The sequence below is a fragment of the Aquarana catesbeiana genome, linkage group LG01 (assembly GCF_042186555.1).
Source record: "Aquarana catesbeiana isolate 2022-GZ linkage group LG01, ASM4218655v1, whole genome shotgun sequence".
Taxonomy (NCBI): Eukaryota; Metazoa; Chordata; class Amphibia; order Anura; family Ranidae; genus Aquarana; species Aquarana catesbeiana.
This window is the reverse complement of record NC_133324.1, coordinates 817,951,183-817,977,802: the sequence shown is the minus strand read 5'-3', so window position 1 is coordinate 817,977,802 and position 26,620 is coordinate 817,951,183. Positions and strand designations below refer to the sequence as shown.

Sequence of the window (26,620 nt, the reverse complement as noted above, 5' to 3'; positions counted from 1 at the left end):
GCCTCTCGCTCCATCTCGGCTCTGGTGCCCAGTTCGTTCCAATATTGGCAGAGCCTGGGGACCAGAATATGTTTCATTTTCGATAGGTAGATAGAAGAGTAGCCATCCGGGCCAGGACTTTTACCCTTCGGGGTATCTCTTAACGCTGCCAGAATTTCCTCCTCCTCTATGGGTTTGTCCAGGAGATCTCTGTCTTCTCCAGACAATACTCCTAGACCTGCCTCTTTTAGAAAATCTCTGCTCCTGGCTGACCGAGCACTAGCCTCCCCTTCCTTTTGTCTAATTGAGTACAGGTCGGCATAGAATTTTCCGAACTCGTTAGCCATATCTTCACTTGATACAAGCTCTTTCCCACCCGCACCGTTTATTTTCTCTATGAAATTCCGCCCTCTTTTTTTCCTGATTAGCCTCGCCAGGTGTTTACTGGATTTATTGGCCCAAAGATACTTCTCCTTGGCCATTAAATTTATGGCTCTCTTAGCCTCCTGCTCCATCATGTCCCTCAGCTCCTCTCTCCCAGCAACCATCGCCCGATAGCAGTCCAGATCCTGTCCCTTGGACCTCTTGTGTGATTGTTCTAGTTGGAACAGGTCCGCTATCAGTTTTTCCCTTTTTTCCTTCCTTTTTTTTTTTTTGGCCCGCTCCTATAGATATAAAAATCCCCCGTATGTAGGCTTTGTGCGCCTCCCAAAGGATAGAGGGAGAAACCTCACCCGTGTCATTCAGTATGAAGAACTGATTTAACTCACTCTGGATCCGGTCTATTACTTCCGGGTCCTTAAGTAGGCTTTCATTCAACTTCCACGAGAAGGAACGTCTCCCAAACTCTGGGAGCTTCAGCCTCATCGTGACAGGCGAATGATCTGAAAGAGTTGTTGTTTCAATTCTCGTATCAACGACCCCCTCAAGCAAGCTATGATCTACAAAAATATAGTCCAGCCTAGAGTAGGTCCCGTGCACAGGGGAGTGGAAGGTGTAGTCCCTCTCTTTAACATGTTGTATTCTCCACACATCTATTAATTGGCTGTGGAATAATTTCCGCCTGATTGCTCTTAGTGACACCTTCCTAATCCCCTGGGCACGGGACGTACTGTCCTGGGCCGGGTCCAGACAAAAATTCATATCCCCTGCCAGGACCATCTCCCCCTCTCCAAATCCCATTAATTTCTCTAGCACCTGTCCCAGGAAAACAGTAGGACTCCTGTTCGGGCAGTACACATTGGCCAGCGTGAACTTTCTAGTGCCAATAGAACCTTTCAGGAATATAAAACGACCTTCCGGGTCTATTAATCTGTCCCGTACTGAGAAGTTCACTGCTTTAGACAGCCCTATAGCTACTCCTTTAGACCCCCTATCGGGGGAATCCCCGTAAAACCATTGAGGGATCTTGGGGGAGAACAGTCTGACCCTAGTATTAAGGGTCAGATGGGTCTCCTGCAGGAAAACTATGTCACCGCCTAGATGACCCAGTTCCCTCAGTATTTTATGTCTCTTCCTGGGAGAGTTCAACCCTTTTACATTATAGGATATAAATTTAATATCGGGCATCTTTAAAAGGTACTCATTCTAACCTCTGTACTCCGCTCCCCCTGAACACAGCCCGCCCCCATCCTCCCCTCTCCTATCCCCTCCCCTCTAAGAACCCACCCTCCCCCCTCCCCACCTCCCCTCCCTCCTCCCCCCCCCCCCCACCCAACCACCCCCTCCATCTTACCCCACCCCTTCCCCACACCACCTGCCTCCCACCTCCCCCCCTCCCCCCTGTGGCGTCAACTTCGCCTAAAGCCCGCCCGTATGGAAGTACACTCATACCACACGGCGGTGCCTCTTCCTCAGGGGCTGGGCTCCTGCGCCGGCATCCAGGGCCTGCTCCTCCCGTAAGGGGGGAGACAGGAGAAGGAGACTCGGGACAACCCCACCCCCAGGTGTGCCCCCCACCTCCCCACATTCCTCCACCCCATACCAAATGCAGATTATTTTCTGTAGGAGGGACCCTGTTACCCTCCCTTTTCCGTCGTGCTACATTCTATTTGTTAATAACTTAAGTCCATTGTGCCAAAGTCCTCGTGCTCTGAGGGCAACCGCCTCTCCAGTGTGACGAGAGGAGCGGTGGGGCAGGGGAGGGGAGGGAGAAAGGAAAAAAAAAAAAAAAAACCCCTCCTCTCTCCCCCCCGCCACACCCCACCCCCCCGCCCATCCCCGGCATCTATGGCAACACAGGGACCGGGATGCCCAGGTTGCCGCAAAAGTCCTGCATTTCTTCCATGTATCTCATTCTGAAGGATCTACCCTCTTTGATAACTATCAGGGATGTTGGGAACCCCCAGCTATACTTTAAATTAGCCTTCCTGAGTTGATCCAGGATTGGTCTCATCTGTCTTCTCCTCTCTAAAGTCCCCGCTGAGAGGTCGATGAAGATCTGCAGGTCCTTGTTTTCAAATTTGATAGGGGGAGCCCCTTTTAATTTTTTCCAGATTGTTTCTTTGTCCTCATATTGGTGGAATTTAATTATAACGTCTCTTGGGGTGTCCTGCTTAATGTGAGGGGGCTTCCTTATTCTATGGACCCTATCGATCCTCAGCACCTCATCTTCCTGCCTGCCCAGTAAGGGATTAAAAATTTTCCTCATCTTCTCTCCCAAATCCTCGTTCTGTTGTTCCGGGATTGATCTAATGCGTAAATTTTGTCGACGACTCTGGTTCTCCTGTTCCTCGAGTCTAAACGCCAGTGCGCGGTTTTCGCTCTGCACCTTCTTGACTTGTCCTTTTAAAACTGCTATATCCTTAGCTTGGTTACTGGAGGCCTCTTCCGCCTCTTCAACCCGACGGAGAAGATGCCCCATATCAGAGCGGACGTTTAAGATCTCCTCTTTTATAATGCTCTCTAATTTCCTTTCCAGTTTAGCGAACATTTCACTCATATCTGTTTTGCTTGGTACTTGGGCCATAATTCTCTGTTCTTCAGCTGCAGTATAAGCTGGTGTCCCCTCCAGGTCCGGCTCCTCATGGGGCCTATCCCCCTGTCCCCCCTTTTGTTTCTGTTGATCCTTTTTCTTAGTGCCTGGATGTTTCACCTCCATTCCTGGGCTCTTTACGCCTGCTTCTTTTAGATATTTTTGAATAGAGCTAGTATTTAGACTCTCTCTTTGGTTATTGGTTTCCGCTAGTCTCGATGACCGGCCTTTCATGTTTTCCTCCCTTTCCCGGTTTTCTCTTTTTATGGTTTAACGGAATGCAGACTCGCTGTGCCACCTCTCTATACTTTTCAGTTAAATAAACCGTACCCCCCTTCAAACCGTGGGGGGGTTGATAGTGTCCCTGGGGTTTAAATAGGGTCACTGAGGTGGATGACCTTCCTTATACCCCCCTCCAGACGCAGCAACAATGGGGGAAGTTGCTGGTATCAGCACTACTTGTCAGATCCGGCTCTGGCCTGTGCCGGATGCCCAAGGTTGGAAAGCTTGGCCCCTGCTATCCAGATGCTGACTGTGTCTGCACATTTACTTACTCCAGGGGGGGGCAAAGGAGGGCGAGGAGGGCAGAGGTTGTCACTTCCAGCAGGGGGGTCCGACTCTAATTGAATAAACCTGGGGGAAGGGGAGAGGCCAGAGCCACCCCGTGCTTCAATCCCTTTTGAGCAGTCCTTCAGAGTAATTCGTGCCCCCTGAACAAGTACTATCTCCAGACCTCCTCTAGTAGCCGCTTGATACTCCAGCAATAGTTAAGTCTGAATCGTGACCGGGCATCCAAGTTATTAGATGGTAACATTGACAGTGTAACACTGTGAGGCGTCTCCTACCTGGTTATCTCATCCAGGGACTGCTGCTTCTCCCTGGTCAGGTCCTTTAGGAAGATTGTCCTGTCAGTAGTACGCTGCTCCAAACGGAGCGCATCAGAGAGGATGTACCGGAGGACAGCCTCCACCAGGTCCGCAGCGGGTCCGTGATGAACGATCGCTCCGGGATTGCTGCAACAAGTTGAGGTGGTAGGGGGGAGCAGGGCAGGTGAGGTAGCCGGGCTCTCGGACCTAAACCGGCCGCTCGTGGTCTCTCACCCCACGAGGCATCACTGCGGCTTGTCGGCGTCCCGTCTCACAGCTTCCTGGAGCCGGCGCAAGACTCCTCCCCCGTGCTGACGTCAGCCGCACATCACGTCAGCCACCATGGTGTACTCTTTACCACGGTCTTCTTATTGTTAACTGTTTAATTATTACAGCATGATTCCCCAATGGCGCCAGCGGTGTGAGGAGTTCATTCTCTCCCCCCGGCGGCGGACTTGCGACTCTCCAGGTTGGGGTGGACTTTCTATCGAGCCTGGTCCCCCCCCCCCCCCTTTCTTCCCTCTTATGACGCCCTGTGCGTCATTCATTTGAGGACTCTGCGCGCATCTCGATATTCGCGCATGCGCACTGGGAGAGACGGACCCGGTGACGTCGGCGATCAACGTAGTCATCGCGCCTGCACGTACTTCCGGGTTGGGGGCTTTTAAGGCGACCTCTCAGTTGCCTTCTATGTGACGGCAGACACCTGGGAAGCTTAGTCCCAGGAAGGTAAGCTCCTTACTACTCATGATTCAGCACGCAGTGCCTCATCTCCCTCTCCTGCCATGCGTTGACTGGTCTGTTGTTACTGCCCTCGTTCTCGGGGGAGTGCTGTTTGACCCTATATCTTAGCTGGCTATGGGAGCATCCTCTGGCAGTTATTTGCCATGGACTAACCCTTGTTAATTGTTTTGATTTTTTTTTTAGATCATTCCATATCCAATTTAACGTTTGGCACTTACAAGCTGTGCTGACTTTGTTTATGCAGCAGTCCTCTTTTGGACTGATCCTGAGGTTTTCAACATTATCCCGGTTGTCACATTAATTCAATTACATTATTGGGTGGGTTTTTTCAGGACTTAGCCCTTGCACTATGTTTCCTCCTGGTCGTGGGTGCCCTTAGTCTTTTGGTGCTTTTCCTTTTTCTCTTTCTTGATTTTTCTTTTTCCTTTTTTCCCTGTTGGTGTCCTGAGCCATCCCCTTTCCTTCTCTCCTTCCCCGACCCCCCCCCCCCCCCCCCCTGCTTCCCTTTCCCTTTTTGCACCCCTTTTTTCCGCCCCCCCCCCCCCTCCTTCCACTTGCAGAGCAACCAACCCCCCCTTTTTTTCCTTTTTTTTCCTTCACTGTGAGTGCATTGGCCCTGTGCCAAAACCCACGTTCTATTAATTAACTATATCTTTTCCATACATTTCCAGTCCATCCCAATAGCCCCCAGTGTCCGCCCCCGGGGCTGATCACCCGTCAGCAGGTGTCTCAATGACAGGTGAGTCATGCTGGTTTCCTTTAATACTCCAATACAAATGTGTTAATGGCAATACATCCCTATTTCAGATTTCCATGATACTGTAACTATGTAATTCTATCTTCTATAGATGTTTTGTTTGACGACTCCTGAAGAAGCGGCATGGGCTGCGAAACTTGTTGAGGACCACGTCTACACCTACATCATTGTGCCTCCTCACATCTGTGGGGGCTTTCCAATTATTTTAATGTCATTATCATATGGAATTTTTGCAACAATCACCTAGATGTTTTTGTTGTAATTCGTGTATATATTTTTTGTATATTTTGTAATAAATGCTATTTTTATAAATTTTGTACTGTATATTTGGGTACCGCGATAGTCCTAATCACTATTGGCGATCAAGGGCAATTTTTGGAGTAGCCCTTGACCAATCTCCCCGCTCTTAACTATACAAATTATAGGATGATGGTACCCACCCCTACTTTCCCTTTTAACTCATTGAGGCAATACCTTTCAATCCATCGCCGTTTAAGCAATAAGGGCCTCTAACAGTGCGCAGTAAAGGGAGCCTTTACCATGTATGCCTGAGGAGGGGCCCCTGAAAGTATGCACTGAGCCCCCCCCCCCATAATGAGAACTATCAGGGGTCCCTTTTCATCAGGCTTAAAGCGTATGGGCCCCCATGCTATGTGGGAGGACGTTACCCTTTAAAGGAGAAGTGTGTTTTTGGGGTTTCTTTTTTCTGCTAATCATACTTGCCTCGGTGGATAGAGCATCGGACCGATGCTGCAGCTGTCCCCTGGCGTCTCTATACTGAGAACCGAGCCACCGAACATCGCCGATGGCTCGGTTCTCACTTCTCCCTGAGCAGAGCGATACTGACTGTCAGTCAGCATCGCTCCTGCACTGCTTCCTCCCCACATTCATTGGAGCAATGAGCTGTGGAGGAGCGGGGAGCGGCCGTCTCAGCGGCTCGCTGAGACTGCCATCAGTCAAGGCAGCTGGCAGATCCAGACTTGGGAAGTCGGGATGACGTGCTGCCTCGACTGATGGCAGTGATGTCAGCAGGGAGCGGACTTCAGACTGCTCTCTGCTGAAAATGGGTCACAGGAGTGCAAAACGAATTGCACTCCTTTGACCTTTAGGAGAAGCCCAGCCTAAAAAACTCAGGCTGGACTTCTCCTTTAAGCCTGAGAAGGAGGGGCCCCTGAAAGTATGCACTGAGCCTCCTCCCCCACCATGATGAGAAGAATCAGGGGCCCCCTTTTTATCGGGCGTAAAACATATGGGCCTCCATGCGGAGTGTGCTGTGTGGGAGGACGTTATCCTTTAAGCCTGAGAAGGAGGGGCCCCCGATAGTAAGCAGTGTGGGGGCCATGTTCTGTTCTCTTTTAATAGATTTTGGTAGAGAAGGGCTAATGGCCCACTTTTAGAAATGTCAATTTCTGTCCTAGAGACACAACAGGAAGTGGGAGGAACCTCTCCTTCCATTAGTTGTCACCAGAATGGGTGTCCCCGTTGGAAGATTTCCCTTTGCCTCCTGCCGGTGTGTACTCTTTAGCGACCGGTGGGCACTCTGTGGCAGCAGGGCAGATGGTGGGCACTCTGTAGCGGCCGGTGGGCACTCTGTAGTGGCAGGGCGGCCGGTGGGCACTCTGTAGTGGCAGGGCGGCCGGTGGGCACTCTGTAGCAGCTGGTGGGCACCCTGTAGTGGCAGAGCGGCCGGTGGGCACTCTGTAGCAGCAGGGCAGCCAGTGGGCACTCTGTAGGGGCAGGGTGGTCTTTCTCGTGGTCACCGGTACAAATAAAGGGGGGGGGGTTCAGAGAGCAATAAAAGCCTGACAGGGTCTAATCCTCCCCTACCCTGCACAAAACTAAAAGGTTTTGCCTTAACCATGTTCCCCAACGGGTTTTTTTTCAGTCATCCCTCTAGATACAGTCCTGGGGCACAGCAATCTAACATGTAATGTACGACACAGAGGTGCCTTGTATTTGTATAATATTTAAGTCAGTGAGCGGTATGTAGTGGTAGGATAGGGCACTATGTGGTAGCGGAGTGGGCAGTGAGAACTATGTAGTGGCAGGGCGGCCGGTGGGCAGTGAGTGGTATGAAGTGGCCAGATAGGGTACTCTGTAGTGGCAGGGCAGGCGTTGGGCACTTTGTAGTGGCTGATGGGCCCTCTGTAGGGGCCAGTGGGCACTCTGTAGCGGCAGGGCTACAAAAATTATGCAAATTTCGTTTGGGTACAGCATTGCATGACCGCGCAATTACCAGTTAAAGCAGCGCAGTGCCAAATTGTAAAAAGTGCTCTGATCAGGAAGGGGGTAAATCCTCCCCTGGCTGGAGTGGTTAAAGGGTAACTCCACTTTCGTAGGGAAAAAAAGAGCAAATAAAACAAAATAGTAATAATATAGCCTATACAGTTGCAACTCAAGTCATGTTGTAATTAAATGTTATTAAAAATTACCTTTCCTTTTCAATCTGCAGCTCTGTAATGTTCTGTAAAATGCAGTGCAATATAGCTACGCGGAGGTGTTCTGTACAGGGAATATGTACAGAACGTCCCCCAGACACATTTACTGCTTGTGTGATTGGCTCAATGATTTTCCCAGAAGTCTAAAATAAGATGCAAATCAGCTTTTTGGTATCCCCTGCAACAAAAATTTCATTTTTGGTGAGATACTCTCAATAGGAAATCACGTCTAAAGGGATGCGGACCCAGCAATTTTCCTGCTTAGAGCCCTAAAGGTACACAGCTGATTAAGAATTATAAAACCACTCCCATTAGGGATTTCTTCAGATTAACAAACTGTAGGAATCTGCAACAAAGTTTGTTAAAATCCTTATAATGTACATAGATCACCCAGAGAGGAATGTTGTTTTTTTTTTTTTTTTTTTTTTTTCCAACAAAAGTGGAATTACTCTTTAATGCTTAGACCAATTTCTTACTTGGTTTAACACTCTTCGATTAAAACGAGATTTCTATTTTGTATTAATACTGTGCCCTGAGAAAATGGCAGTCACAAAACACAGATGTCCTCGTTTTGTATAAGGCTCCTTTTTACATGGGCATTCCGCCAGTTTGTATGACATATGTGACATCCATTTCTGTTCTGGCGCAGCAGGAGTTCAGTTAAGGATCCCTCTGCTGAGATGGAACAGAGGCACCCATGTGAAAGGGGCCTTAGATTTTCACCTGCCGCAATACAACTGAAGTTGTATTCAATGCATTGCTTGTAGAGGTATACAATGCAGGAAATCTATGTCTCTTAATGTTGTAGTAAACCCAAAATTAAAAATGTAATATAATGCTGCTTACCACTCATTAGATGTAGTGGCTGCATTTGTTTTCCTTTTTTTTTTTTAGGCTTACGCTGTTTTTACCTGGCTATTTAGCCTGTAACACACCTGTATTAGAGTGCCTATACTCTAAATGAAAGCGCACAGAAACACCTTTGGACAACAGCATTGTCAGTCTGTGGGGTGGGGGGGCGGCTGATTGGTGACGATTGCTAGATGTACTAGCAGACTACACTAACAAATTGAAGCCAAACTCCAGCTAACGTCTTTTTTAAGCAGTTACAGCAACAGTTTTATTTTTTTATAATTTGGGGGGGGGGGGGGGGGCGAATAAAGGTTTTGCATTAAAAAAAATGATGATTGTAGTCAGTGATAAATGTTTTATCTCAATAATCTAACTGCTACATCTGCAGAGCAGCTTGGTCTGTTGGAAAATAATAAATTCATTGGCAGGATCACCAGGTGAAAAAAAAAAAAAAGAAAGCCTAATGCAAAACGAATGCAGCTACCACATTTAAAGTGATACTAAAGTCTTGTGTTTTTTTTTGGTTTAACCACTTCAATACAGGGCATTTATACACCGTTCCTTCCCAGACCAATTTTTAGCTTTCAGCGCTCTCACACTTTTGAATGCCAATTACTCAGTCATGCAACACTGTACCAAACAAAATTTTGACATTTTTATCATTTTTTTTCATACAAATAGAGCTTTCTTTTGGTGGTATTTAATCACCACTGGGTTTTTTATTTTTTGCGATATAAGTGAAAAAGCACAAATTTTGAAGAAAATAAACACATTTTTTTTAGTTTCTATGATACAATTTTGCAAATAAGTCATTTTTGTTCATAAATTTGGGCCAACATTTTTACTGCTACATCTCTTTGGTAAAAGTAACCCAAATTAGTGGATATTATTTAGTCTCTGTGAAAGTTATAGGGTCTGATCACACCTGATGCACTGACGGCCTATCTCATTTCTTGAGGCTCTGAAATGTCAGGAAAGTACAAATACCCCCTTTTTGAAAAGTAGACAGTCATAGGGAATTTAGTAAGAGGCATGGTGAGTTTTTTGAAATTGTAAATTTTTCCCACAATTCTTGGGAAAATGAAGATTTTTTTTTTTTCACAAAATTGTCATAACAAGTTATTTCTCACACACAGCATATGCATACTTCCGATTACACCCCAAAATACATTCTGCTACTCCACCAGAGTATGGCGATACCACATGTGTGGGACTTTTACACAGCCTGGCCACACAGAGAGGTCCAACATGCAGGGAGCACCGTCAGGGGTTCTAGGAGCATAAATTACACCTTTAATTTCCTAATGACCTATTACATTTGTGAAGGCCCTGAAGCACCAGGACAATGGAATTACCCACTAAATGACCCCATTTTGGAAAGCAAACACCCTAACGCAGGGGTCTCAAACTGGCGGCCCTCCAGCTGTTGCAAAACTACAAGTCCCATCATGCCTCTGCCTATGGGAGTCATGCTTGTAACTGTCAGCCTTGCAATGCCTCATGGGACTTGTAGTTTCACAACAGCTGGAGGGCCGCCAGTTTGAGAGCCCTGCCCTAACGTCTGTTCTATGAGGCATAATGAGTCTTTAGAACGGTTTATTTTTTTTCCACAAGTCTTTGGAAAACGTGGAAAGAAAATTAAAACTTTTTTTTTTTTACACAAAGTGGTCAGTTAGAAATATCTTATAAACTCAAAGCATGTATATAGCAAAAATGACACCCCAAAACACATTCTGCTACTTCTCCTGAGTAAGGCTATACCACATGTGTGAGACTTTTACACAGCCTGGCCACATACAGAGGCCCAACATTGAAGTAGTACCTTCAGGCGTTCTAGGAGCATAAATTACACATGTCATTTCATTCCTATCTATCGCACTTTTGAAGGTCCTGGAGCACCAGGACAATGGAATTACCCACAAAATGACCCCAACATAAATTCTATGAGGCATGGGCTGCAGATAGGTAGTCGGTTACTCTGATGGGCTGCAGATAGGTAGTCGGTTACTCTGATGGGCTGCAGATAGGTAGTCGGTTACTCTGATGGGCTGCAGATAGGTAGTCGGTTACTCTGATGGGCTGCAGATAGGTAGTCGGTTACTCTGATGGGCTGCAGATAGGTAGTCGGGTACTCTGATGGGCTGGCGACAGGTAGTCGGGTACTCTGATGGGCTGGCGACAGGTAGTCGGGTACTCTGATGGGCTGGCGACAGGTAGTCGGGTACTCTGATGGGCTGGCGACAGGTAGTCGTGTACTCTGATGGGCTGGCGACAGGTAGTCGGGTACTCTGATGGGCTGGCGACAGGTAGTCGGGTACTCTGATGGGCTGGCGACAGGTACTCGGGTACTCTGATGGGCTGGCGACAGGTACTCAGCTGGACTGTGACAGGTACTCGGGTACTTTGATGGCTGGTGACAGGCCCTCTTTATTAGGGGGGGGCGCGCAATCAGTGTGGTTGGTGTACACTGAGCGGTAATGAGATGTACCACAATCTACTTCTCGCACATGATCGGTGTGTGAGGAAGATAACCCGGTAACATCTCGTTGACATTGACATGCTGTGATTGGACACAGCCGGTCACGTGGTAAAGAGCCAATTTATGACTATATGACTATAGCCCGGTATTGAAGTGGTTAAAAATAACAAACATGGTTATTCTTACCTGCTTTGTGCAGTGGTTTTATACAGAGCGGCCCTGAACCTTCCCTTCTCAGGTCCCTTGCTGCCACTCTTGGCCCCTCTCTCCAACCGAGTGCCCCCACAGCAAGCAGCTATGGGTGCACCCAAGCTGAGCTCTGGGTGTCCATTCAGACATAGAGCCGCAGCTCAGCTCCACCCCCTCTCTCTCATTGCCTCACTGACTTTGACAGCAGTGGGAGCCAATGGCTGTGTCTTAGGCAATCAGGAGGGAGAGTCCCAGACAGCAGAGGCTCTCTTAGAACATCGCTGGATTGAGATGTGGCTCAGGTAAGTATTAGGGGAGCTGAGGGGGGCTGCTACACACAGAAGGTTTTTATCTTCATGCATAGAATGCATGAAGGTAAAAAAACCTTCTGCCTTTAGAACCACTTTAAGAATTGGTAAGTTGCAATATAAAAAAAGTTGTGTTTGATACCTTTTTTTTTTCACAAGAAAGTGTTTAATACTTCTTTAAATAAAATATTCTGGATCTTCTGTTTGATAGATGCATTTTGTTGTTCAAGCTGTAGGAGCTGTAACACAGCTCCTGGCATGTAAGAGAGTGCAGGAACATCATCAGCACACGTTTTTGCATATAAAACAAAAATTATGTTTGTAGTTTTTGATCGCACTGGATGAACTCAGACACTGCCATCCTGCTTTGTGGTCTCCTAGGCTCTGCCATCTTCACTGAGATACTCGTCATGCCTGCAGTATTAGGCCCCATACCCACTCTTAGATTTTCTGCAGATTTGTGTCTTCAGATTTACCAAAACCATATAGTGCAAGGGCCTGCCTGATTGCAAACAAATTGAAATTCTTAAGGTTTGACCTCATTATATGGTTTTGGTAAATCTGAAGACAAAAATCTGCAGAAAATCTAATGGTGTGTATGGGGCTTAACTCTCTATAAAAGGAAAGTCAGATGAATTTTGTGAGAAGGTCCATCTAAAAGACCTTGTAGAATAGCATCCCTTAAAGAGGAACTGCAGTCTGCTCACATAATTTGTAATAAAAGCATCTTTGCCATTCTGAAGCTTCCCTCCAACCACTTTGCATATTATTTTACATATACTGTGATTCTGTACTTGCCAAATATGCTGCAGAAGTCTCCCTCCTCTAAGTCTGGCTGCATCCATTTTAACTGTTAGCAGCTGAGGCTGCTGCTTGTTCACTTCCTGGATTTACACAGACACACACCTCCAGCTCTCATTGGCCCTCTTATGACTCATCCCCCCCTCCCTTCCTGGTAAACTCTCATGAGCGTGAGAGGGCTGTGCATGATGTCATACGCCTAGGCTAATGACCAGACAAGAAACAGAAAGTGGGCTGTATAAGGTATTTACTGGCAGAAAAAAAATGTTTTGCTATCCAAAGTTAAAGCAACAAGGGCAGAAGATTTAATAGATGGAAAGATGAAAAAATGACTGAAGGTCTGCTTTAAAAAAGTAATAAGTGTGAGATTAGCTTGTTTAATAATCCTGCCCCACTATGATAAAGTATCATTACTCCATCCAGTTCAGAATGCCTTTGCATTTCACCTGTTGAAATGACAAAATTATGTTGTAAATATGGTATAATGTATGCAATTTATATACACTGTTGAGTAAACGGTTTCATTATGTCTGCCTTCTAAAAAAAACTAATGGGGGCTAATGGTCTGATGTACAGGATGAAAAGTATACTATTTTTTTTTTTGTGTGTGTGTTTCAAAAGCAACCAATCAACAATCGGGTCTTGAAAAAAAATGACAGCTAAAGGCTGTTTAGCTGCTTTGGGCAACTATTGTTACAGTTGCATATATTGTAAAAGAAAAAAAAAAGTTTACCATAAAGGTATTGGTGCTGAGGCCCTCCTTTAAATAAATAGGTTAACAAATACATTTTAAGACAAATATATGTAGCACCCTCTACCTTAGATAGGTGCTAGAGTAGTGGGTTTGTTTTGTACTGTCAGAGCAGGTAAATTTATGCAGGCCTATGCTGTGAGCTAGGCCTGTTTGTTTTGATCTGGGGGCAGGGGAGTGGTTTAGTAAAGCAGCAGGTGACTGACATGTGCTTCAGCTCTTGGGAGCCTCCTCTGGTTTTCAGAAGGTTCTGGAAAAGAGGCAAGGCAGAGAGCTGGAGTGACATGGGGTGTATGTGGGAGCCCTGACCAATCCCCAACTAGGATTGGCAGGGGGCAGGCTATATATATATATATATATATATATATATATATATATATATATATACACACACACACACACACACGGTCAGCCTGTTGTGGGAGGAGATGTCGGGTGGAAGAACTGAATGATGCAGTGTTAGACTGTCGTGGTCTGAGGGAACCTCCTTTCTGGGGGGGGGGGGAGGGGGGACAGGAGCAGGAAAGAGGACAGTTGGGAGCACTGCCAGGCAAGTCATTTAGGAGGGATCCATGCTGGGGTCGGTGAGTGAGAAGAACAGTGTGATGCTCTGGGAGAGAGATGCCAGGAGTTGGATGTGGAGCCAGAGGGAGAGACACTGGTGTTTTTTTTTTTTTTTTTTTAGAGTCAAGTCGTTGCAGCCACGAGGGCTGGCATGATTTAAATCGGACGTGCTGGGATCAGTAGTCCACCAAGTGTTAGTAAGCACATTTATTCTTCTATACTAAAACGGTTGCTACCACAAAGGGGGCTGCAGACCCCTGCGTGTAATGGGCCATTAGGAAAATGTTAGGACTTATTCAGAGTGAGGCCTAGCCATGTGCTAATGGAGACAGGAACCTAGATTTGGATAGTGAAGTGAAGCATGTGATCTCAAGTAGTGTGCGCTGGAGCTGATGTGCAGAGGAAGAGACTGTCAGATCTAGACTTAACCAACGTTGATGCATTAAGAAGTATTCATTATATGGGCATCCCATGTCCCTTTTCCCCATCCAAGCCTAATCCCCTAATAAAAACAAGCAAGAGACTATTCATTGTCTGGGAAAATGTGCTAAAATGAATGTCTGACCAGGGTGACATGTGTGAATGCTAGTGCAGGCAGCGACCGCTACATATACAACTATACTCAAGACCCTGATCATCTAACCTGGATGGACCTGTGCCTTGTTTTCAACCATATATACTATTAGGGGTACAGCGGATCAAAAAACTCATGGATCGGATCGTTCCTCGGATCAGAGTCACGGATCGGATCATTTTTCGGATAAGCAAAAAAAAAAAAAAAAAAAAACAAGTCTTGTTACACCCACCAGAGTTTTAGATGTCACAGTTATTTTCAACACAAAACGGAGCTCATATGCCTAAATACGGTATTTGTAAATCCGACGGACTGTTTAGATGTTACATTTTAAAAAGCAGCAGCAAACCTGCTGACCTTACATGGTTGCTAATGTGACAGAACACCTCTGATTCTGATCTGTCACATTAGCAACCATGTAAGGTCAGCAGGTTTGCTGCTGCTTTATAAAATGTAACATCTAAACAGTCCGTCGGATTTACAAATACTGTATTTAGGCATATGAGCTCCGTTTTGTGTTGAAAATAACTGTGACATCTAACACTCCGGTGGGTGTAACAAGATGTCCGCTTTTCCCCTTCTCACTCTATCATTACTGTGCAGGAGTGTGGGGTGTAGCAAGATGGCGGTGACGAAATGTCACTTCCTGTCGAGACAGGGGCTGCCGCCGGGTGTACCAAGATGGCCACCACTCTGGAGCTAGGCCAAAGCCGCGGCCTTTCCTATGGCCGAGGCAGCAGAGCGCTCGGTGTGCCGATTCAAACAGGTTGACCCGTTCGGATCACAGATCGGTGATGATCCGTTACACCGCTATATACTTTGTAATCAAGATACCAAAAGAAAGAAAACCCTAGATCCTTGAGAGCCATCCAACATCAAAGGGTTTGATTAGCGCAAGCTATATGTTCCACATGCAGAAGACCCAGGTTGCCAGCTCCTACGGTGCAAAGGCCGGCTCAATATTCTTGGTAATATTTTCCATACCAACTACTACACTATAGAAGTGATCTCTGCTCCACCCCCCTTACCCCTTCTTTTTTTTTTGTTTTTTTTTTCTCTAAAAATTTACAGCAATCTCCCTAGTACTGCTAAAGAGTTTACCTTGAGCACACTACACAACAGGTTTCCACCATAGTCTCAGGCTAGCAGCTCATGTACAGAGAGTTCTCTCTGTACATGAGCTGCTAGCCTAAGACTATGGTGGAAACCTGTTGTGTAGTGTATTGTACTGTATGTACAAATAAAGCAAAGGAACAGAGAAAACTGGCCATGTGAAGAATGTTATTCCACTTACTCCCAATGAGTATATATATATATATATTTTAAATAAATGGAATACCAACAAGGTTAGTCTGCTTTTTTTTTTTTGCTTTATTTGTATAAAAGGAGCCTCTTCCACTAATAAGAACACCAGAATGATTGTCTTCAGGGCATGCAACAGAAGCCATAGACTTCCAATCTGTACTGTAAAGCCCAAGTAGTGACTGCACGGGCTTTAGGACATAACGTTAGGCAGATTTGGAGTCAGAATACTGTACAATAAATCACATTTTGCAGTGGACTATTCCATTTGTGTAGGGACATTTCATCATCTTACATTATTAATATTTTGTGTGTAAATCTATTACCATGTAAAGTTGTGGTTAGGTACAAAAATATCTTAAATCTAACAAGTAAATGTATGTATTTAGTGTCACAGGCCATCGCTGGAGCTTAGGTTTACTCTGTCAATTTTTATTTTATTTTTGTGATACAGGTGTAAAATGTGTTGAACCCCCCCCCCCCCCCCCCAAAAAAAAAAAAAAATTCTATTTCAGCTTCGCCAGACTGTTATGCAACAGTCCAATGCAAAAATTAAAAAAAAACTAAAAAAGTACTTAACATTTTTGGTGGTCAATATTAAAGAATTACCATTATGCATTGAATATAAACAAATGACGATATTTCAAAAAAATACTTTTTATTACAGTATGTTTCAGTATTGGGAGTATTTTACTGGAAGAATATGAAGCATAAGTGCATGTTCAAATTAACATAGGAACCTTGTGTCAGGCTCCACAGCTTCCTATAGAACAGTGTAGAATAATGAATAACAGTTTCTGTTAATTGCTTGCTCGGTGTTGAAAATAGGGACTTGGCAGGGCCAGGGCTGCATCAGCAAATGCTACATGTGAGCCAGCTTGCTTTCTTCACACTACGGGTAAACTTATTTAAATGCAGGGGTCAACACTTTCAGATTAGGGTGACACCAGCTGCTGTTTGGGGTGGGGGTTTATGTTTTCAGTGCCAAGGGGGTACTTGGTTTTCACTTTTCCCTATCCGTCCACATCTCGGTGGAAGGATTGAACCCCCATAGATTGTTCTCTATATGTACTGCAACAGAGGGTCTTCTAATCTTCTAGAGCAGGGGTCAATAAACTTTCTAAACAAAGAACCCGTTTACCGACCTTCAGACTTAAAGGAGAAGTACAGCCAAAGCTTGTTTGGCTGTACTTCTGTGGATCATAGGAGTGCAATTGGTTTTGCACTCCTGTGCCCCATTTTCAGCAGAGAGCAGGCTGAAGTCCGCTCTCTGCTGCCGTCACAGAAGTCAGTCCAGGCACCGCATCATCACGACAATGGAGTCAGGATCCGCCAGGTGCCTGGCTCAGCGAGCCGATGAGAGCCTGAGCCAGCCACCCCCTCCACAGCCCAATGCTCCAGTGAGGGGGCAGAGTAGAGAGCTGTGATTGACAGTCAGTAGCTCTCTGCTCGGGGAGCTGTCAGAACTGAGCGAGCAGCGGTGTTCGATCACTCGGTTCCCAGTGCAGAGTAGAGGCGCTGGGAAACAGATGCAACATCGGACCGATGCTGCATCCACCTAGGTAAGTATAATTCTACAAAAAAAGTACAAACCCATTCTTCTCTTTTAAGGGGGTCAGACTGTGGTCATCAGCAGTGGAAAAGGTCCTGATGGCAGTGGGAATAAACAATGCCCCATTTTTGGAGTCAGTGGGAGTAATAGCGCTCCATCGTTGGTGTCAGTGGAAGGAATTGTGCCCCATTTATTGGTGTCATTGGGAGGAATTATGCACCTGTGTTAGTGTCATAGGGCCCCATTGTGTCATTGGGGAATCATGTCCCATTGTTGGTATCAGTGGATGAAAAAAAGTGCCACAAGGGCCGGATAAAAACAAGCAGAGGGCCGCAGTTTGGAGACCACTGTTCTAGAGGAAATTTGAAAACCCTCTTTAACTTGGTGGACAGTGGTCATATATAAAGCAGCTTCCAGGGCAAGCCAAGCACTAGCAGGGCAGTTTCAGTTAGAACCAGCATTAGATTTTTTTACAATTACTTAAAACGCAATTGTCACAAAAAGATATTTGGTCAGACGGACATTGCCTTAAAAACCTCCATTCTCATAGTATTACACTTCACTTCTCTGTTACAGCAATTATGCCGAATGTCTAAGGCACCATGCACAAGGGTGTGAAAACACTAGTGTTCATATGCATTTAAAGTGGTTGTAAACCCTTACAGACCACTTTCACCTACAGGTAAGCCTAAATTAAGGCTTACCCGTAGGTGCTTGATTTCCCCGAACAATGTTGTCTTCCGCGCATGCGCACTCTTGAAAGGGCACGCTGTGCTGTTTCAAGCTGGGGTCATGCAGTGACTGGCGGGTGACTCCGGGCAGTCACAGAGCCAGAGTTCGCGGCCCCAGAAGGAAGAGGGGTGAAGAATGGGTGTTCGCTCGCCAGTGAGGAAATCGGGGACATCGCAGGCTCCTGTGTCAGGTAAGCGACACATAATGGGCTACTATGCGATGCATAGTAGCCCATTATGCTTTACCTTTGCAGGGAAACAAAGAGGAAGTAAAACCCAGCAGGGTTTACTTCCTCTTTAAAGCCAATTTCTGACCGCATCTGTTTTGCAATGACTGAGTTCACACCTAGACATTAGCTAGCTTCCAGCTGCATTCACACAAAAAAAAAAAGAAAAAAAAACTGAGTTCTGAGAATTTTTTTCAGCTAAATATATGTAAATGCAGGCACAACTAAAAATAAATCTGGGAAATATAAAGTTTGTTTTTACTTCCCAGATCAATTTCTCCTGCTACACACAGGTGTCCCATGTGCAAGAGGTCTTAATATAACAATAGACCAGAGCAAGAGGTAGTGCACACAGTAATCAGCACCTGTAAATAATAGGTCAGACACCCCTCAACTCCTCCTCTGCTTTACAAGTTTAAGAACACATATCCTGAGGGCAGGCAGCCAGATTGCAAGTTTTTCAGCTTAGAATGGTGTGGTGTGTGCCACGTTTCAAAAAAATCAAAGCATGAACTTCACGAGGGAATCAGGGGGCTTCAGTAACCAAAACTGCAGTGTTTATCCTCGTGACCCATCACAGGAAGCACCCTCATGGCCAACAGAGTTAGAATTAGACTTGGGAAACGTAACATTAACAAATCACTGGGACCGGGTGGCTTGCAGCCGAGGGTACTTAAGGAACTCATTTAAGTAATTGCCAGACCATTGTTCCTAATTTTTACTGGAAGTCTACTGACTGGAATGGTACCAGCGGATTGGAGAAAAGCCAATGTAGCACCAATATTTAAAAAGGACCCGAAATACATCCCTGGGAATTACAGACCAGTTAGCCTAACATCAATAGTATGCAAGCTCTTGGAGGGGATAAGGGACTATATACAAGATTTTAGTAATGAAAACTGTATCATTAGCAGTGATCAGCATAGTTCCATGAAGAATCGTTCTTGCCAAACCAATCTATTGACCTTCCTATGAGGAGGTGAGTTGCCATCTAGATAAAGGAAGGCCCGTAGATGTGGTGTATCTGGATTTTGCAAAAGCATTTGACACAGTTCCCCATAAACGTTTACTGTACAAAATAAGGTCAGTTGGCATGGACCATAGGGTGAGTACATGGATTGAAAACTGGCTACAAGGGCGAGTTCAGAGGGTGGTGATAAATGGGGAATACTCAGAATGGTCAGGGATGGGTAGTAGGGGTCCCAAGGGTTCTTTCTGTGCTGGGACCAATCCATTTCAATTTGTTCATAAACGACCTGGAGGATGGGGTAAACAGTTCAATCTCTGTATTTGCGGACGTTACTAAGATAAGCAGGACAACAACTTTTCCGCAGGATTTGGAAACCTTGAAAGAAGATCTGAACAAATTAATGGGGTGGGCAACTACATGGCAAATGAGGTTTAATGTAGAAGAATGTAAAATAATGCATTTGGGTGGCAAAAATATGAATGCAATCTATACACTGGGGGGAGAACCTCTGGGGGAATCAAGGATGGAAAAGGACCTGGGGGTCCTAGTAGATCAGGGATCCTCAAACTACGGCCCTCCAGCTGTTGCAGAACTACACGTCCCATGAGCATTGCAAAACTCTGACATTCACAGACATGACTAGGCATGATGGGAATTGTAGTTCCTGAACAACTGGAGGGCCGTATTTTGAAGACCCCTGTAGTAGATGATAGGCTCAGCAATGGCATGCAATGCCAAGTTGCTGCTAACAAATCAAACAGAATATTGGTATGCATTAACCACTTGCCGACCGCCTCACGCCAATATACGTCGGCAGAATGGCACGGGCAGGCAGAATCACGTACCCATACGTGATCTGCCTTCCGCGGGCGGGGGGTCCGATCGGACACCCCCCATCGCCCGCCCCCCCCCCCCCCCCCCCCCCCTGTCACAGAGGCAGAGGATGTGATGTCATCTCTCCTCGGCCCGGCAGTTTCCGTTCCGGCGCTGAGGAGAGAAGACGTGAGTGCACCAACACACACAGTAGAACATGCCAGGCACACTTTACACCCCCTATCACCCCTCCCCCCCCCCCTGTCACACTGACACCAAGCAGTATTTTTTTTTTTTTTCTGATTACTGCATGGTGTCAGTTTGTGACAGTTAGAAGTGGTAGGGCAGTTAGTATTACCCCCCCTGTAGGTCTAGGATACCCCCCTAACCCCCCCCCCCCTAATAAAGTTTTAACCCCTTGATCACCCCTGTCACCAGTGTCACTAAGCGATAATTTTTCTGATCGCTGTATTAGTGTCGCTGGTGACGCTAGTTAGGGACGTAAATATTTAGGTTCGCCGTCATCGTTTTATAGCGTCAGGGACCCCCATATACTACCTAATAAATGTTTTAACCCCTTGATTGCCCCCTAGTTAACCCTTTCACCACTGATCGTATAACCGTTACGGGTGACGCTGGTTAGTTCGTTTATTTTTTATAGTGTCAGGGCACCCGCCGTTTATTACCGAATAAAGGTTTAGCCCCCTGATCGCCCGGAGGTGATATGCGTCGCCCCAGGCAGCATCAGATTAGCGCCAGTACCGCTAACACCCACACACGCAGCATACGCCTCCCTTAGTGGTATAGTATCTGAATGCATCAATATCTGATCCGATCAGATCTATACTAGCGTCCCCAGCAGTTTAGGGTTCCCAAAAACGCAGTGTTAGCGGGATCAGCCCAGATACCTGCTAGCACCTGCATTTTGCCCCTCCGCCCGGCTCGGCCCAGCCCACCCAAGTGCAGTATCGATCGATCACTGTCACTTACAAAACACTAAACGCATAACTGCAGCGTTTGCAGAGTCAGGCCTCATCCCTGGGATCGCTAACAGTTTTCTTGGTAGCGTTTTGGTGAACTGGCAAGCACTAGCCCCAGGCAGCGTCAGATTAGCGCCAGTACCGCTAACACCCACGCACGCACCGTACATCTCCCTTAGTGGTATAGTATCTGAACGGATCAATATCTGATCCGATCAGATCTATACTGGCATCCCCAGCAGTTTAGGGTTCCCAAAAACAGTGTTAGCGGGATCAGCCCAGATACCTGCTAACACCTGCGTTTTTCCCCTCTGCCCGGCCCAGCCCACCCAAGTGCAGTATCGATCGATCACTGTCACTTACAAAACACTAAATGCATAACTGCAGCGTTTGCAGAGTCAGGCCTGATCCCTGCGATCGCTAACAGTTTTCTTGGTAGCGTTTTGGTGAACTGGCAAGCACAAGCCCCAGGCAGCGTCAGATTAGCGCCAGTACCGCTAACACCCACGCACCATACACCTCCCTTAGTGGTATAGTATCTGAACGGATCAATATCTGATCCGATCAGATCTATACTGGCGTCCCCAACAGTTTAGGGTTCCCAAAAACGCAGTGTTAGCGGGATCAGCCCAGATACCTGCTAGCACCTGCGTTTTGCCCCTCCGCCCGGCCCACCCCACCCAAGTGCAGTATCGATCGATCACTGTCACTTTCAGAACACTAAACGCATAACTGCAGCGTTCGCAGAGTCAGGCCTGATCGCTAACAGTTTTTTTGGTAGCGTTTTGGTGAACTGGCAAGCACCAGCGCCCTAGTACACCCCGGTCGTAGTCAAACCAGCACTGCAGTAACACTTGGTGACGTGGCGAGTCCCATAAGTTCACTGCCGATCACAGTTTCGGAGGCCATGGAATGCCCAGGTGGCAAAAGAAACCCCCAAATGACCCCATTTTGGAAAGTAGACACCCCAAGCTATTTGCTGAGAGGTATAGTGAGTATTGCAGGCCTCACTTTTTGTCACAAAGTTTTGAAAATTGAAAAAAGAAAAAAAAATTTTTTTTTCTTGTCTTTCTTTTTTTTCAAAAACAAATGAGAGCTGCAAAATACTCACCATGCCTCTCAGCAAATAGCTTGGGGTGTCTACTTTCCAAAATGGGGTCATTTGAGGGGGTTTTGTGCCACCTAGGCATTCCATGGCCTCCGAAACTGTGATCGGCAGTGAACAGTGAAATCAAAAATTTACACCCTTAGAAATCCTGAAGGCGGTGATTGGTTTTCAGGGCCCCGTACGCAGCTAGGCTCCTAAAAAGTCCCACACATGTGGTATCCCCATACTCAGGAGAAGCAGCTAAATGTATTTTGGGGTGCAATTCCACATATGCCCATGGCCTGTGTGAGCAATATATCATTTAGTGACAACTTTTTGTAATTTTTTTTTTGTCATTATTCAATCACTTGGGACAAAAAAAATGAATATTCAATGGGCTCAACATGCCTCTCAGCAATTTCCTTGGGGTGTCTACTTTCCAAAATGGGGTCATTTGTGGGGGTTTTGTACTGCCCTGCCATTTTAGCACCTCAAGAAACGACATAGGCAGTCATAAATTAAAGGCTGTGTAAATTCCAGAAAATGTACCCTAGTTTGTAGGCGCTATAACTTTTGCGCAAACCAATAAATATACACTTATTGACATTTTTTTTACCAAAGACATGTGGCCGAATACATTTTGGCCTAAATGTATGACTAAAATTGAGTTTATTGGATTTTTTTTTAGAACAAAAAGTAGAAAATATCATTTTTTTTCAAAATTTTTGGTCTTTTTCCGTGTATAGCGCAAGAAATAAAAACGGCAGAGGTGATCAAATACCATCAAAAGAAAGCTCTATTTGTGGGAAGAAAAGGACGCAAATTTCGTTTGGGTACAGCATTGCATGACCGCGCAATTAGCAGTTAAAGCGACGCAGTGCCAAATTGTAAAAAGTGCTCTGGTCAGGAAGGGGGTACATCCTTCCGGGGCTGAAGTGGTTAAAAAGGGATTAACTCCAGAGATAAAGCAATAATTCTCCCACTCTACAAGACTCTGGTGCAGCTGAACCTGGAGTATGCTGTCCAGTTCTGGGCACCAGTCCTCAGGAAGGATGTACTGGAAATGGAGCCAGTACAATGAAGGGCAACAAAGCTAATAAAGGGTCTGGAGGATATTAGTTATAAAGAAAGGTTGCGAGCACTTAACGTATTCTCTGGAGAAGAGACGCTTGAGAGGGGATATGATTTCAATTTACAAATACCGTACTGGTGACCCCACAATAGGGATAAAACTTTTTTGTGGAAGGGAGTTTAACAAGACACGTGGCCACTCATTAACATTAGAAGAAAAGACGTTTAACCTTAAACTACATAGAGGGTTCTTCACTGTAAGAGCGGCAAGGATGTGGAATTCCCTTCCACAGGCGGTGTTCTCAGTGCGGGGACATCGATAGTGTCAAACTATTAGATAAGCACCTGAATGACCACAACATACAGGGATATGCAAGGTAATACTGACCTATAATCACACACATAGGTTGGACTTGATGGACTTTTGTCTTTTTTCAACCTCACCTATTAAGTAACTATGTAACTGCAGTGCTGAAGGACTATAAAAAAGATAAAAGTGATAAGAATTCAATTGGGCTTTCAACTGAAACAAAGCAACCGGTGTCATAAGCACCCAGCTGGAGGTACAATATTTCCAATTCAAACTGTACATTACATTTGTCTGATAACTCTACCTTATTTTATTACTGGACCCCTCTAAAGAATTATCCCACATCCTTGTTTAGTTAAAAGGTCAGGAATAAGCAGGGAGACGTGTCTGAAAAGTGCTGCAGATTAAGGCCCCATGCACACTGGATGTTTTACAGCTGCTGTTTTTCACTTCAGATGTTTTTTTTCTGCAGCCAGTAAACTGCCGAGAATGTTATCCTATGTGTCCATGCATGCATAGGCTGTTATTAGCTTTTTTTGGCAGGGGTGTTTTCTGGCTGGAAAAAAACCCCACAACTAGTGGGTTTTAAGAGGAGTTTTTCCAGATGGAAAAAAACACAAAAAAAAACCCAGCTACTCTGCATTTATCAGTGTTTTTGAGCTATAAGCTTTTATGGGAGTATAATTTTTTTTCTATTAAAAAAAAAAAAAAAAAAAAAAAAAAAAGCTATAAAAATGCCATAAATCTCCCATAGTTTGTAGACGCTATAACTTTTGCGCAAACCAATCAATATACGCTTATTGCGATTATTTATTTTACCAAAAATATGTAGAAAAATATATATTGGCCTAAACTGCCGAAGAAATTTGTTTAAAAACATTTTTGGGGATATTTATCATAGCAAAAAGTAAAGTTTTTTTTTTTCTTCAAAATTATCTTTTTTTTTTTTGTTTTGTTTATAGCGCAAAAAATAAAAAACGCAACGGTGATCAAATGCCACCAAAAGAAAACTATTTGTGGGAAAAAAAGGACGTCAATTTTGTTTGGGTAGTGTCGCACGACTGCGCAATTGTGAGTTAAAGCGACGCAGTGCCGTATTGCATAAAATGGCCTGGTCATTAAGCAGGAAAATATTCCGGTCTGTAAGTGGTTAAACAAACGCTCCTTTACACCCATAAACCTGGATTTTTAACAGATATGGTCATCGGATCCTTCAGTGCCGGACAACCAGATCAGGATACAGGGGGGCTGGGTGGGAACCTTTTACCATCCGATGGAGTTAATATATGAACAAGTGTTCTGTCACACCCAGTCTATATTGAAGACTCTCTTTTGTTATTTTCACCTACTTAGGCTTCCTAAACAACGTAATTAATCTTCTATGGGCACCTTAAGTAACACTGCTAGCAGTCGTGACTAATAATTCTATATCTGCATTTTGTTTCATACTACCTATCAGATCAAAGCAATACACATAGTTGTCTCTGCAGCCTACAACCAGCTGGTTCAGGCACACCACCGGAGAAGAGAATATCTCCCCCTCTAGCGTACATTGACTGATCAGAAGTCCGGAGTGAGCATCCAGTATCCACAAGCTTCCATCTGTAGAGGCAGCTGCCAGTAGCTCTGTGTTCTCACTGTGTGGGTTGGGAAACACAAATGGTGTGGCGTATACCCGTGAATTGGCTTTATGTTTCCAGAGTAATTCCCCCTCCGCGCTGCAGCAATAAATGAAGCCATCATGTGAGCCAAACATGACATGCTTGGACACAGTGGAGACACACGGTGAAGAAAAAATGGGCCCCTCCGTGGAAAACTGCCACAACTATGAAAAAGAAAAATGCATTATTTTGATAGTAGATAAAGAATCATTTCAAATCAAACATTGGAAAAGGAACCATGAAAGCCAAAGTTTGTATAATGCATGTTGGAAAAGCAAAGCAAATATCTGTAGCAGTGCTTATGAACGATGTTAAACATAATAATACAATAGGGGCAAGTGCTTCAACTAAGGTATTCAGCTCTAAAGCTCTTTTTTTGGCTAGAACGTTGATTGGCTGAAACACTTAATTGCTGCCTTTACTGGACACTAAATGCAAAGAATTTGGTTGGTCTACATAATTGTGTTTATATATGGATATATTAGACAGACACCTCAAAGCATTCTAATTAATGCTACTCCCCAGTAGAAGATGACTTGAGAGCACACAGGGAGTGCAGCCCAGTTATAAAACAAAATAAGTGCAGCGCAAAAAAAAAAAAAAACTTAAAAAGTTGATCATAAAGATTCCAATCTATATATAGATCCAATCAAAAGTTCATATGTTCCAATCTGAAATATGCTTCTTCTGGGTGCGCGCACATTAATCCCTTTCCAAGCGATAAGGTAAATCAATAAATAAGATTGCGCTTACCAGATCTGATGGACCCCTTAATTACAGGGGGTCACAGAAAGCATGAATGGACCAATGGCACACTGCTGGGCTAGCTGTCATCTGCAGGTCAAGTGGAAACCTTAGTTACAGGGGGTCCCATAGGGCATAGATGAAACAATGACACACTGCTGGGCTAGCTGTCATCTGCTGGATAACTCGTCCGGTAAGCAGGGGGATCCGTCAGACCCAGGGAGATCCGTATTGAAGTGGCAAGATGATCGGCAATGTTTCCCCAGAGAAAGATAATAAGAGCATCTAAGAGCGATCCGTTTATAAATAGCTTCCAAATTTTATTCAAAGTAAATAGTACAAGGTAAAAGCACTCAACAGCACGAAAATGTGAAAATATGAAGTAGCTGAGCAGTGTGTCATTGTTTCATCTATGCCCTATGGGACCCCCTGTAACTAAGGTTTCCACTTGACCTGCAGCTGGTAAGCACAATCTTATTTATTGATTTACCTTATCGCTTGGAAAGGGATTAATGTTTCAGAAGAAGAAGCATATTTCAGATTGGAACATATGAACTTTTGATTGGATCTATATATAGATTGGACTCTTTATTATCAACTTTTTAGGTTTCTTTTTGCGCTGCACTTATTTTGTTTTATGATTGTTATTGAGGTTGGTGTTACCCTTTAGTGTTCAGCTTGCATATATATATTTTTAGGTATAGTTTGCGCTGATTGCCCTTTATTTTATAGTGCAGCCCAGTTGCTCAGTGCTTCAGCTTTTTATCCAGATATTGCTGTAGTATATCGGGCTGCTCCATCCCTTCTTTCTCTGTAATCTGAAGATTGAGGACCCATTTTGCTTACCTATTTGTAATGCTAAAGGCATATTCAGAAATATAGCCACTAGACTCTTT

General features: G+C 45.1%; 1 protein-coding gene and 1 long non-coding RNA gene across 3 annotated transcripts in view; one reads left to right on the top strand and one right to left on the bottom strand.

The window, feature by feature from the left end:
* LOC141114616 (uncharacterized) overlaps positions 1 to 5,632 on the top strand; it is a 33,413-nt gene extending 27,781 nt beyond the window's left edge. The window contains exons 2-3 of the long non-coding RNA XR_012236952.1: positions 5,235 to 5,302; positions 5,412 to 5,632. This is a non-coding gene — a long non-coding RNA (uncharacterized lncRNA). The remainder of the gene's footprint in view (positions 1 to 5,234; positions 5,303 to 5,411) is intronic.
* A 16,367-nt stretch (positions 5,633 to 21,999) lies between these two features.
* Positions 22,000 to 26,620, bottom strand: part of AASDH (aminoadipate-semialdehyde dehydrogenase) — a 95,613-nt gene continuing 90,992 nt past the window's right edge. For both annotated transcript variants that reach the window (XM_073608399.1, XM_073608405.1), the window contains one exon: positions 22,000 to 25,144. In XM_073608399.1, the coding sequence (XP_073464500.1) occupies positions 24,710 to 25,144 (435 nt within the window). In that variant the 3' untranslated portion in view covers positions 22,000 to 24,709. The remainder of the gene's footprint in view (positions 25,145 to 26,620) is intronic.